This window comes from Miniopterus natalensis, chromosome 2 (assembly GCF_054644295.1).
Source record: "Miniopterus natalensis isolate mMinNat1 chromosome 2, mMinNat1.hap1, whole genome shotgun sequence".
Classification (NCBI taxonomy): Eukaryota; Metazoa; Chordata; class Mammalia; order Chiroptera; family Miniopteridae; genus Miniopterus; species Miniopterus natalensis.
In genome coordinates, this window is record NC_142082.1 from 138062233 (window position 1) to 138076637 (window position 14405).

Here is a 14405-nt window from a genome sequence, read left to right on the forward strand (position 1 = left end):
TATATAGTAAAAGGGTGCAATAAAAATTTTAACATACGTAATTTTATTTGTAATATTACAAAATTAAAAAACCCAAAGTGCAACATTCTAAACCCCCCCAAATTTACTATTGATACTAATTCCTATGAGTTTGCTGTGTTACCATACACAAGTCAAGAAATTAAGGAAGCCATTAGATATATGAAACATTTAACATCAGAAGCCTTAAAATCTAACCTTATGTAGTAGCCCTTCAAAAACCTACAACTTGCATTTTTAAAACAGTATTTTCTCTACTAAGAATCTTATCAGCTACACAAAAATCTGTATAGTTTTTTTTTTTTTTAGTATATCTTTATTGATTTCAGAGAGAGGAAGGGAGAGGGAGAGAGAGAGATAGAAACATCAATGATGAGAGTCACTGATCGGCTGTATCCTGCACACCCCCGACTGGGGATTGAGCCCGCAACCCGGGCATGTGCCCTGACCGGGAATCGAACCGCGAGCTCTGGGATCCTAGGTCAATGCTCAACCGCTGAGCCACGCCCGGCCGGGCAAATCTGTATAGTTTTTATACTGGAGCTAATATTGAGCTGCACTTGAATTTATGTTCTTAGCAGAACAATCCTCTGAGCACACACACTCCACACACATCATTGCAGGGGAGCCATTTATTCTTCTTCTTCCTCTTCCTCCTCCTCTTCCTCCTCCTCTTCCTCTTTCTCCTCTTCCTCTCCTCCTCTCCCTCCTCCTCTTCCTCCTCCTCCTCCTCTTCTCCCCCTCTTCCTCTTCCTCCTCTTCCTCCTCCTCCTCGTCTTTCTCCTCCTTCTCATCTTCTGCTCCCTTCTTCTCTGAGCCTGCTGGCCTGCCAGGGTTCTTCCCACCTCTCTTTCGCCCTTGGCGCTGTATGTGGCCACATCCTTTTCTTATTTCTCCTTTAGCTTAGCTGCTTCTGTTCATACGGCTACTTATCTCTGGCTGACTGTCCAGACCACATTTCACCCAGTTTTTTTTGGCAGTATCCCCAGTGGGCGATGTTCAAAGCAAAACAGGAAGAGGGAGGGTGGAGGCCTTTTAGGAGCATTGGGCTCTTTCCCCCCCTTTCTTATCACTTTTGGGAGGAACACAATTTTTTAATCTCCCTGCCATAGTGAACTTTGTCACTTTTTGCCATATCTTCAAACGTTGGCTTTTCCTTTGCAGACATGGTCTTCCATCTCTGAGCATTTCTTGGAGAATTCGGCAAAACTGACAAAGCGGTCTGGGTGTTTCTTCTTGTGCTTTTCCCCGCAGGTTTGCACAAAGAAGGCATATGAGGACATCTTGCCCCTTGGCTTGTTGGGGTCTCCTTTACCCATGGTGACAGACAGTGTCTACCTAGTGGTAGCTTTTCCTGAGTCCTGCCGTGGAGCCGAGTCTGACAGAGGTGCTTCCTTTGCCTGACTTTTCTCCCCATCAGACTCTATCTAGATGCTTTCAAATCCCCTTCAGTTTACCCTGGTGTGCCATTCAAGTATTAGCACTTTCTACATGTGCCACCATGTAGGTTGCAAGTGCTGCTTTGAGCCTCTTCTTCCAGGTAGCCTTCCAGAAACACCCTCAAACTGTTATCAATTATTTACCTTCCAATGAGTATTACATATCTTTATAATTACTCTCATTCTATGTTTCTGCTGGTTTGTTTTTTTCTCCACTCCATTCTCCCCACGACCACCCCCATTAGATTAGGAGCCACATGAGGGCAAGGAACTTATCAGTTCTTTCCTGTACAGCTCTGGGCTCCTTGACTCTGTCTGTTTGTCTGAGGATGTTCTCTGACCCCAAGTTCCCTTTAGCTGGTCTTTCTAAGCAGGGTCTAGACCACATTATTTCTAGTGCACCAAGTTTAAGGTTTTCCCTCTCTTGCCTCCAGCCCGATTGTGTTAATCCTAATTCTTGACAGTGACAGAAGCTGTGTTGATGATGAAGTAGAAAAATAATTATCAAAATACAGTGTTGTTGGGAGGGTTGGGAACGGTGGCAGAGGCTAAGCTTTCAGGAATAATTTCCAAACATTAACTGGTCAGTTGAAACCATGGGTGCTGCCACCAGGGATGGGTCAGAAACTTTCTGCCACTTCTATGCCAGAAACTTGCTGTCACAGCCTTCTTTGCTGCCCTCTGAGAGAGCACTTCTCCTTGCCTCTTGTGGGCACCACTTACTCAAAGTCATATCAGTGGAACCATGTCACATGCCTGGGGGGCTAGAAAGTGTTCTCAGCTCCAGAGAGGGAGGTGCTTTTTCTCCCCACCAGGCTTCTAAGGTGAGGAATTCTCCAAACATTGAAAGAGGGCCCAATACTGGGTGACCACAACTAGTGCTGTGTCCACTCTCTGGATCCTATCCAGGGTGGCCTCAGGGCTTCTCTCAGTCTGAGGGGCTGGTGACGGAGGTATGGATGGGTTCAAGCTGATGTCACAGGCTGGGAGGCTAGGGAAGCCAGGGAGACCCTCTTGCCCAGTTGGATGTTTTATAGGCAGTTATGGAAGATGGCAGACATCAAGGGTGGCGAAAGGCAGGGAAGAATATTCATGTGGAATATTTCAGGGGGAAACAGCTCCCTTTCTTCTAAAGGGCACCTGGAGTGTAAGACTGCTATGTGTTTCTGGGAGAAAACTGGAGGAAAGGGCCAGGTAGACTCCCCCAGGGGCTCTGGGTGGGCCACTTAGTTGGATGTCAAGTTCACAGACATCTGCCTTCATCCTGACGCAGACCTCTGACTTTTGCTGTAGCCACGACAATCGCCTTGCTCAGGGATCCAGAACAATCTGGAAGATACCAAATGTTCTTCCCCATAGGCAGCATTCCCTTCCATTCTGTCTTATCCTGTAGCTCTGACAGTGAGTCTGGGGCGCAGGTCAGGAGGTAAGATACAGATTGATCTCTGTTTTAATTCCAGCATTTTCTGCCAGGAAGCCTTATTTCTTTGAGGTGCTGTGTGGCTTCTGTTAGGCTGGGGTTTAGGTCCAACACCTGAAGGCTGAGAGGAGAAGCAGCCAGTGAGTGAGCAGACACATCCGGGTCCTTCAGGGCGACAAGACCTGCCTCTTCACCAGGTGCCGCAGGGCCCCGGTCACCTCCTTGTTCCGAAGGGTGTAGATGATGGGGTTGAGCATGGGTGTGATGACTGTGTAGAAGAGGCTGAGGATGCGGTTTGTGGTGACAGAGGAGCCTGCCCCGGGCTGAATGTAGGTGATGCTGGCTGTTCCGAAGAAGAGGAAAACCACAAGCAGGTGAGACGAGCACGTGGAGAGGACTTTGCGGCGGCTCTGGGCGGAGGCCATGGCCAGGACGGCACCCAGGATGCGGATGTAAGAGGTGACAATCAGAGAGAAGGGGACCATGATGAAGACCACGGTGGCTGTCATCACAGAGATCTCGCTCCTGTGCTTCCCAGCACTTGCCAGCCTCAGAACCGGCAGGATGTCACAGAGGAAATGTGGGATGACTGGGCGCCTAGGGAAAGGCAGAGTGAAGATGAGGGAGGAGTGGGTGGTGGCTGTGACGATGCCCATGAGCCAGGAGATGCCCACCATGGCCACGCAGGCCCGCCAGCTCATGAGGCTGGAGTAGTGCAGGGGCCGGCAGATGGCGGCGTAGCGGTCGTAGGCCATGGCCGTGAGCAGGCAGCACTCTGAGATGCCCAGGACAATGAACACATACATCTGCGCTGCACAGCCCTGGAAGGAGATGGCCCGGGGGTGCGGGGAGGCCAGGTCGGCCAGGGTCCTGGGCACAATGTCGGTGGTGTAGAGGAGCTCCACTGCCGAGAGGTGGCGCAGGAAGAAGTACATGGGCGAGCGCAGGGCAGGGCTGGCCTGGGTGAGGAGGATGATCATGGAGTTACCCAGCAGGGTGACCAGGTACACCAGAAACACCAGCCAGAACAGGGGGCCCTGCAGGGCCCTGAGGTCGGAGAACCCTAGAAGGAGGAATTCAGGCAGAGTCTGATTTTCCTCAGCCATCACTTCAGGCTAGAACCTATGGCACAGCCAAGAAAGAAAGAGAAGTTTATATAAAGTCAGCATTTCTGTAACTTAGTAAAGCACTTTTAGTACAGTCCCTCTCAAATCAACTGAGGCAGGGTCTCCTCTTTATGGGTGAGGCCATGGGTTTCAGAGGGGTTAAATAATTTGTCTGAGGTAATGCCAAGGGAGCAGCAGGCCTGGGACTTGATTCTAGGTTTCTTGACTCCAAGTTCCGTGCATTTCCCATGTTCCCTCAGTGCTGGGTCCTGTGTGCAGGGCCTTACTCTCACGTGTAGAGACCCCAGCTATGTACTTTGGGTCTCTCTCCAGAGTGGGCATGGAGCAGCTGCTTTGTCCCAGATTCCTTTGTGCTCTCTGGCCCCAAATCCCAGCCTTTAAGAAAGTAAGTAGCATCCCCCACTGTGGACTCAGTCAGGGATTGTCACAGGCTGGTGTCTAATGATCACCATGGTAGGCTGTGGACTCAGAATGCCATGCAATGATATAACTGATGGTGATAATATTGCCCAATTGTATCATGCTTTGGGATTCTATAGAACTCCTCCAATATTATTAGGTTATGGCCCCTGCCTTGTGAGGGGAGTGGGGCAGGGACTGGCCATATTGTACCAGCTGCTCTGTTTTGGTCCCTCTGTCTTCCCAGCCCCCCTGCATTTCCAGAGTGTGCCCCCTGCAGGGAGTATTTCCATGCCTCCTATTAAAATTGCACTCATCTTTCAAGCTCAGTTCAAATTCCATCATCCCTATGGCATCTTCCCTTCTCCTCATGGTCAGAAAAAATTATCCATGGCATTTCAGAATTAAAAGTGACCTAAAGGGTCATATAGTTCAGTGTGACAATGCTCAGATCTCATCTACGACACCTTAGAAGGCTGTTGTGCAGTGTCTCTTTGAACAGCTGCAGCAAAACTCACCATCTACTGAGGTAGCCCGGTCTGCCTGCAGAAAATGTCTTCATTCTATTGGTCTTGGCTAAATTCTTAGTATTTTATAGAATGTCTAAGTCCTCTTTCAACAGACAGCCCTTCAAGTATCTGGAGAAAGCACCTTTACTTGAGCTCACATGAGATAGCACCAGTGCCTCTGTCGTTCCGAGAATTTTTTAGAGAAAGATTTCCACTGTAAGATCCTGCAGAACAAGTTGGGGAAGTGGTGGGGGAGCCTCACTTCTGTTTTAACAGCTATTGTTTCCCAAATGCTTGGTTCCTGCCAGGCACTACCGCTAAAGGGCCTAATAGTCATTAAAACCTGGGGTCTTCACAATCACACTATGACATAGAAACCTTTATTTTCTGCATTCTACAGATGAGCATATGGAAGTCCAGACAGTATTAGAAAGTTTCTCAAAGTCACAAACCTAGTAAAGAGAGTTTGGGCTCAAATCCAGGCCTGCCTAACTCCAGAGTCTGTGTTCTTAATCACAGTTATCAACTGTTTTAGAGGCTTGTTTAATCACCAGAACAACTAGCATGGTCCTTGCAAATGCCAAGAGGTCAGTTAAATCTTTATGAGATGAATGAGTGAATCCCACTTATAAAAGACAGGAACTAACGAACAGAAAGATTAAGTGATTTGTCTAAAATAGGCAGCTAGTTTGATAAAGACAGGACACTGGGCCTAAGTCTTTTAGACGTCTTGGCTCCCAAGATTTGAAGAGTTTTTATCACCAACATTCGCCCCACATCGGAGATTAGCCCAGACACCTTCGTCTTAAGGCAGGAGAGTCTCAAATTGTCTGCCCATTGCTCATCGACCTAACCTTCCTCCCACACTCACTTTGCCCTCTCACTATCTATTTTTATGTCTTAAGTCCTGTACTCTATAGCTTATACTTAGAGATTGCGGTGTGTTGGGCATTGTGCAGTACCCAATATCTCAACTGACTATATAACAATTCTAGGAATAGTTGTTATTTAGTCACTGCAGATAAGGAACCAGAGCTCTGAGAGCTTAAATCACTTACCCAAGTTCACATGATTAGTGAGTGGCAGGTGCAGAGTTGTAACTTAGAGCCTGAGATTTCAACCACCACACCTGCTGTATCTCCAGTGAGGCCAACAGCCTCACCCTACAGTCTGGGAGATGAACTCCATCTAGTTAATTTGGGCAGGAATATCTGAGTCCACTGGTCTTCACTCGTCAATAAGCCTTCAGATGCTCACACCATTTAGACAGCCTATGAGAGAAATAGCACTGTTTTCAAATTTAAAAAATGTTATTTTTGCAATTAAAATATTTAAGAAGCAATATTTTCAACAATAAAGATAAATTTAAAGAAAGAAAAATTAATCACTTCAGATAATTGAGCAAATATTGAAACTGGCTATTTGAATTTTCTTATTTATGAATTACTTATTCATATCCCCCCCCAGAAATAATGAGAAAAAATCATTTGTCATTTCACCACCTTAGTTATTTCCTTTCCTGTATATTGCCCTCAAGTCTTTGTCCCATTGCAAACTCATTTCACATGTTTGTAATCATAGTATACAAAGTATTTTGTCTTTTCCTTTCCTTTTTAATGCTTGCTCAAAGCATTTTGTCGTGAGATCACATGGTATTTGTTCTGAGTGATCCTTTTTAAAGTTTTGTAGTAGCCCAGTGAATTTGTTCACTGCTGTTTTTTTTTGGTTTACAGTCCAAACATGTGTAACCAACGAGCAGGACCTAGGTTTTTATTGGCATTCACCTCAGAAACTCGAACCCACAGGTATAAGCAGCATATAACCAGGAAGTTACAAGTAAATACAGATTATACGTGCCAATTTCTGTTCACAAAGGCCACAGATCAAAAGTGTGTGGATTAAAAGTGTGTGTTTAGATTATGGCCAAAATGTTTTTGTTTTTTTAATATCTTTATTGACTTCAGAGAGAGAAAGGAAGAGGGAGAGAGACAGAAACATCAATGATGAGAGAGTCAGAGTCCTTGATCGGCTGCCTCCTGTGGCCCCCTTACTGGGGATCGAGCCTGCAACCCGGGCATGTGCCCTGACCAGGAATTGAACCACGATCTCCTCGATCCTAGGTTGATGCTCAACCGCTGAGCCACGCCCAGCCGGGCCCAAACAGTTTTTAAAATGCAAGAATGTAAAATTACATCTTGAAAATATGAAGAGATGGTCTACACACTTCAAAAATTGCTTATGTCAGATGTATGCCAACTACAGGATTCAAGTGACAAGCAATAAGGTCTCAAAAGATTAACACTGGTCAAAGAGAGTGGGAATATTTTTGACATTTCACTGAAAATACATTGACTACTAGAATATGAAATCTAAGTAGGAATTTAGAGAAAAAAATTACAAAATCTAAAGCCAGTTACGTCATATTTCTTATTACCTAAACAACAGCATAACATTAAAAGAAAACTGCACTTGTATTTTAATTGCTAATCTCAATTAATGAAGTTCTCCAAAAATGAAATGCAATAAAAAAAGCTTCAAACTCCAAATGAAAAGTTGTAAGGCTCAGATTAAAACGTGGAATGCTTCAGATGAAAGTAATAAAAATGCAATTGGCTTTGTTCTTTATTGAATGGAATAAAAACTAAAACTCTGTAACTATTAGACAGCTCCCCATGATTATTTTTAAAGCAGAACTGTCCCCCCTCCTTCAATAAATCTTAGACAGGCAGATGGGTAAATTGATCAGCTAATGGGCATGTGGATGGAGTGACAGATAACCTGTGGATAACTGGCTAGGTGGACAGAGGATGAGCAGACAAAGGTGTGGCTGGCTGATTGCATGTCCGCTCAGCCCAGAGAGCCCTGGGGGCAGGAGGTGCGGGAGGGATTGGAATACAAAGCAGTTCTTGAGGGGTAGGTTTGGCATCTTGGGGTAAGGGAGCGGGAATTCTAGAGCTGAGTGGGGGATGTAAGAAATGGGGAGAAAGACAGCCTTAATCGAATCAGGGAGGTCTGGGGGAGCACAGCCAGACAATTCACCTTTGTTTTTTTTCCATATATATATTGCCTGAAGTATTAGTGGGAATTTTTGCATGGGGTAGCGGTGTGTGTGTATGTGTGTGTGTATGTGTGTGTGTGTGTGTGTGTGTGTGTGTTGGGGAGGGTATGGGGCAGCAGAGGACGATGCAGGTTGCTCCATCTGTGGGCTCTGAGATGGGGACCATTAAGGGGAACCTGAAAGTTTTTGTCAGACGTTAACCATAGTCAGTACGGAGGCATCTCATTCACATACTGCTTGTAAACTCACAAACCTGCACACACTGCCTTACCCCTGTCGCTCCACTCCTCCCCCCCCCCCATTTGGCACATTACAAACATGCATACTACATGATTGCCAAACTTTTTACATGATCTGGCCCACCCCGTGACACACCTACCCACAACACCCATTCCAAGGCTTGCACGGTCTGAATATAGGCACACTTGCCTTGCTGTATTATGTACAGTTCTACCTGGGAGAAATCGCCCAAAGCTCTCTGTCTCCTTCTCATCCCTCTTCTTGTCCAGCCGGGCTGGTGGCACCTGAATCACACTTCTGCAAATGCAGTCGTAGAGATTTAGGAACCCTCACCTGGACTCTTTTATCCTATGACGGGGGACAGGTATTGGCTCCCAGCCCATAGAAAGGATTTAAGACTCTGAGCGAGCCTGATATCCCTCAGTTTCTCTTCCCTTTCTATCCCTGGGAGGGTCTAGCCTGGTCAGGGAAAGGCCAAGGCTGCCCAGCGTTGTGTGGAGCACTTACCTGGGGGAGGTGATAATGGCCACCCAGCCAGGGCAGGGGCTGCTGGGCACAGGCTCTGGCTCTGCTGTTCCCTCCTTCTCTCTGGAAGTCCTGGCCTCTGAGGTGCCCACAATTATTCTCCAGCTGCTGTTGCGCCTCCACTCCCTGGGGACCTGGGAGGCCCTGACTTGTGGGGTTTCCCTGGGTAATTCTGAGCTGAGGTAGTGTCATGGGCCAGGTGATTCTGCCCAGGTCCCCAATGCCTGCTGTCTCCTTTCTCCTCTCCTTAATCTCATTTATCTTGGCCAACCTGCCTCCTTCTCCCTTTCCTCACACCTTGTTCCCTCTCCCGGCTAACTTTCTCCTCACTCACTGTAGGGTCTCTTTGGCCACAAATGGCATGAGATTTGAGGGTCTCCATCCCTTATGTCTAGAATCTTACCATGGGTAATTCATTCCTCTGCATAAAGTCTTGGTTCCTGTTAAATGTAAATGCTTCTGGAAACTTTTAGAAGTTAATAACAGTGAAGTATAATTTAGTCGTATTGATCTCCATGTTTGGTTGTCTTTTACATGGAAATGTCTGGTTACCTAGGGGTTCATAGCAGGAAGGACAGGGTTCCCCTCAGTCGCCAGGTTCAAGTTACTGCAGATGTACTTAGTGGGTCCTTATACAGAATGTTTTTGGTTTGGGAAGGGCGGTGAAGTTTGAGGGTAGAACAGAGGTGTTTCTTGGCCTTTCCCGCAACACCTGGTGCCCTCTTGTTGACACTTGCTGCCTCCACTTCTTATCTCCCATTTTCTCCACTTGTACCTACAACTCCATTGAGTCTCTCTTATCAAGATCTACACCCCACATGCTGCCTAATTTTATAGGTAACTTTCAGTCTTCTTCCTAATGTCTAAGCAGTCTTTGACAAAACTGAGCTCCTCTCCTTGAAACACTTTCTTTTTTAACTTCTGTAACTCCCAAACATATATCTTTGGCACTGGCCTCTCCTTGTTTATACAAGTGAGTGTCTCCCTTTAGGTATCTTAGAGGCATCTCAAACTTACCATGTCTTGTTCCTCTCCCAAGCTTCCCTGTCACAGTAAGTGGTCTATTGCCACCCAGTTGCTCAGATAAAAAATCTAGCCGTCCAACCCTGGCTGGTGTGGCTCAGTTGGAGCATATACTGAAAGGTTGCTGGTTCAATCCCTCTTGGGGCATCTGCAGAAGGCAGATTGATGTTCTCTCTCTCCCTTCCTCCTTCTCTCTCTCCCTGGCCCTCTCTCTAAAATCAATTAGCATGAGGATTAACAAAAAATCTAGCCAACCATTTTAATTAATTTATTTTCTTAACACTCCACATTCAATTATTCAGCAAGTCCTGTCAGTTCTGCCTCAACAATTTAACCCCAAGCAGCCACCTCTCGTTATCTTTGCTGCTAAAATCCTAGTTCAGCAAATTGTCTCTCACCTGGGCCATTCCCATTCTCCACAATCCTGTCTCCATCCAGCCAGAGTGATTTTTCTCCAAGTGTAAGTCAGATGATATAATTTCTCTCCTTTAAAACTTTCCCATAGCTCAATAGCTTCTGATTGTAAGTAGGATAAAATGCGAAATTCTTCCCTTGCTTTATACAACCCTAATGAGTTGGTCCCTGTGTGTTAAACATGGTTTTTTATTTTGATGTTTTGACGTCTGGGGCATTAGTGACCCTGATTAGACTTACCTGCAAGCATGCCTTTCATATACACACCAACCAACCCAGAGTCCAAATCCTCAGCCACCACCTCTATTGGCATCTGACCCTCTGGGCCAATATTCCCCTACCCTAGTCATCCCAGGGCCAGGTATTGGACAACTAGAGACATCCCCTAAACCCAGAGCCCACTGGAATTATTCACATTAGTCTGCTTACCCTGCCTTACCCATTCTGTCCCATGACAATCACAATAAAGGCTCTTGCCCACATTACTCCTCACTCTCTCTGCCTTCTACTCAACCTTGGTGCTTTTCCATGTGGCTCTGCATGGTGTGGCATGGCTCCCTCCTCTTGGGAACAGTGAGGGAGTAACAAACTATCTTTTCAATGGCAATTGTCTCCTGATCTGTTGTTCTCACCATGGTGGAATAATAATAAAATCTATATTTTAAAACATTGTTTTCATCTTCCTTTTCCGTAATGCTCCAGCCATACTAGCCTTCTATTTCTTCCATAAACACAGTTCAGCTTCTTTGCTCTTGCTGTTTCCTCTGTCCAAAGGCTCTTACCCTAGATCTTCCCATAGGTGCCTTTACATTATTCAAATTTCAGCTCAAATCCCCCTCTTTAGAATGGCTTTCTCAAAGTGCCCTAGACATAGTAGCACCATACTCTGATCATCTTATTTCATATTCTTTATTGCATGTATCTCTATCAGAATTTAATATTTGTTTTATTGTTTGCATGGTTAGTGTATGTCTCCCCCACTAGAAAGTATGACTCATGCAGGCAGGACTCTTTGTTCATAGCTTCAGAGCTTAAAGAGGAGCTGGTAAAAAGCTTAGCTGAGGAGTTTTGACAGGCATTACAGATTGCTCATTCAGTTCCATTCCAAGACTTTCTGTCTCCTGGAGTCCGGAGTCTAGAAAGCTAAAAATTATACTTCCCAAACTTTATAGCTCAGGCTCTACTTGTGACCTAGTTTCCACCAAGCAGGAGTATGTGTGTGAGATATGGAGGGCAGAAGAAAGGAGGCAGGGGCTGTGCTTCTTTTGCTTCTGTTGTTTTTCCTGGCAAATACAGTAGTGGTTACTCTTTCTTTCTTTCCTTCTTTCCTTCTTTCTTTCTTTCTTTCTTTCTTTCTTTCTTTCTTTCTTTCTTTCTTTCTTTCTTTCTTTCTTTCTTTCTTTCTTTCTTTCTTTCTTTCTTTCTTTCTCTTTCTCTTTCTTTCTTTCTCTTTCTCTTTCTTTCTTTCTCTTTCTCTTTCTTTCTTTCTTTCTTTCTTTCTTTCTTTCTTTCTTTCTTTCTTTCTTTCTTTCTTTCTTTCTTTCTTTCTTTCTTTCTTTCTTTCTTTCTTTCTTTCTTTCTTTCTTTCTTTCTTTCTTTCTTTCTTTCTTTCTTTCTTTCTTTCTTTCTTTCTTTCTTTTTCTTTCATTTTTGTTGAAAGTATTACAGATGTCCCTCCTTTCCCCCCATTGATTCCCTCCATCCGGCATCCACCCCCCCAGGTCTTCTCCGCACTATTGACTGTGTTCATAGGTCCCGTATATCTGCATCTAAGTTCCTGATTCCTCCTCCCCACCCCCGCCTGCCCTCTGAAATTCATCCCACTGCTCCATGCTTCTATGCCTCCGTTTCTACCTTGATCATCAGTTTATTTTGTTCATTAGATCCCACATATGAATGAGATCAGGTGGCACTTGTCTTTCTCTGACTGGCTTATTTCACTTAGCATAATCCTCTCTAGGTCCATTCTTGCTGTCCCAAAGGGTAAGAGATCCAATTAAAAAATGGGCAAAGAAATGAAATAGACACTTCTCCAAAATGGAAATACAGATGGTCAAGAGACATGAAAAAATGCTCAACATCGCTAATCATCAGAGAGATGCAAATTAAAACCACAATGAGGTATCACTTCACACCTGTCAGAATGGCTGCCATCAACAAATCAACAAATGACAGGTGCTGGAGAGGGTGTGGAGAAAGGGGAACCCTAGTACGCTGCTGGTGGAAATGCAGACTGGTGCAGCCACTGTGGAAAACAGTATGGAGGTTCCTCAAAAAATGAAAATGGAGCTGCCGTTTGACCCAGTGATCCCACTTCTAGGAATATATCCTAAGAAACCCAAAACCAATTAGAAAGAACTTATGCACCCCTATGTTCAGAGCAGTGCAATTTACAACAGCTAAGATCTGGAAACAGCCCAAATGCCCATCAGCAGATGAGTGGATAAAAAAGCTGTGGTACATTTACACCATGGAATACTACACAGCTGTAAAACAGTTGTGGGTTTTTTGTTTTTGTTTGTTTTTGTGTGGCAGTGGTAGTAGAGGTCTCAAGCACTGTGGGTGTCAAGAGTCAGGGTCTGGAGCAACATTTTGCCTGCCATGGATAGAGGTGGAGGTGATGTGGTTTTGGAGCCAGAAGCTGGGGCACTGACTTCCTAATGCCCAACCTTCTTGATCTTGGCAGTGGTAGCAGATTCCTTGGCAGCTCTGATCTATAGTGTTGTTCTAAAACTTATTCTCAGAACCTTAGCTGAGAATCTTCTCTTCCAGCCCTTCCATTAATTTTGTATTGTAAGTACCTAATTACCTGAATTAAACATTTCTGTTTAAATCCTGATTGATACACTGATTCAGAATTTAGTACTAGAGATGGCTGTAAAGATGGGAATATAGGACTGATGATTTGATTTCACTGGGTTTAAGGACAGTCAAGATCCAGGTTCCATCAGAGGATGGAAAAACTGGTCTGGTAGTCTTGGCTTTCAGTCATGAAACAGTTACATAAATGGCTATCTATTCTGCCTCCAGACTTCCTTTGTACTCAAGACTGCAACACCGACTCTTTTTAAAAAAAAATAAATTTATTGAGGAGACAGTGGTTAATAAAATTGCATAGGTTTCAAGTACACAATTCTATGACACATCATCTGTACACTGCATTGTGTGCTCACCATCCAAAGTCAAATCTTCTTTCATCATATATTTGAGCCCCTTTACCCTTTGCAACATCAACTCTTGCTGGAATTTCTAGCTTGCTGGCCTGCCCTGCAGATTTTGAACTTGTCAGCCCCCACAACTGTGTGAACCCGTTCTTTAAAGCCAGTCTCTGTTCATCCTGCTGGTTGTTTATTTGGAAAATGCTGACTAATACAGAAACTGCTTAGATGCCTCCAGAAAATTTTCCCTCCTGTTTTGCTGACCAGAATTTGTCACTTTTCTGTTTCTGAACCAATGATAATGACTGGCTTAGACTAACCATTTCAGAAGAAACAGGAACATTGTCCACTACCATCCCATAGCCTGCATTCTTGATTACATTGCAACCTGCCCATCCAATGAAGCTAATGACAAGGCTGGGATGTGATAATGAATTCACAGCTGTAGGGTTGTGTAGAAGGAGCACCTCATGCAAGACCAGAGACTCAGGACTGCTTTTTTTGGCCCCTTCATGCCCATCTTTAATCAATTATTGTCCATTTATCACTCAAGTAACCTAATCAAACTTACCTTATAGTTTTTATGTCTTCACTTAATATTATCAATTAAAAGATGATGTAACAATAATAGTAATAACTTTTTTGAAAAAAAATACTGCATAGTTCTATCATCCTTTTATATCTCTTGCTAAGTTTTGTCATGATGCTTTCATATTGGACACAAGCAGCAAGTTGAACTTCTTTTCTTGGAGTTCAGCTAGGTTCTTTTGCCCTCTCTCTTTTGCTAAACTCTCTGCCCTCCCTCAGCCTCAATCCCTGATTCCTCTTTTTTTCTCTCTGGCTTCCAGTTCTGCCCTTCTGTGCTTTTCAGCTTCAACCTTTCCTGATTTCACTCTCCTTGCTTTCCCATTTCTTTTCTTTACTTTCCCTCTTCTCCAATCCCATCCTAGATTTGGGTGTGAGTTGGGTGAGATCTTCCTTAGGAAGAGAATATGAAGGTATAGCCTCCTAAGACTTTCATGGATAAATAGGAGAGCAGGGGTGGTAGGAGTTCCCACTATTCTCTCAGCTCGTG

The 14405-nt window shown here is 44.6% G+C and overlaps 1 protein-coding gene and 1 pseudogene across 1 annotated transcript; both read right to left on the reverse strand.

The window, feature by feature from the left end:
- Positions 1-650: 650 nt before the first annotated feature.
- Positions 651-1337, reverse strand: LOC107538202 (high mobility group protein B2-like; annotated as a pseudogene).
- Positions 1338-3044: 1707 nt separating this feature from the next.
- LOC107538206 (olfactory receptor 10P1) lies at positions 3045-3983 on the reverse strand. The gene has a single exon (XM_016214368.2). It carries the CDS (start codon positions 3981-3983, stop codon positions 3045-3047), a length of 939 nt encoding a protein of 312 aa, XP_016069854.2.
- Positions 3984-14405: the final 10422 nt, after the last annotated feature.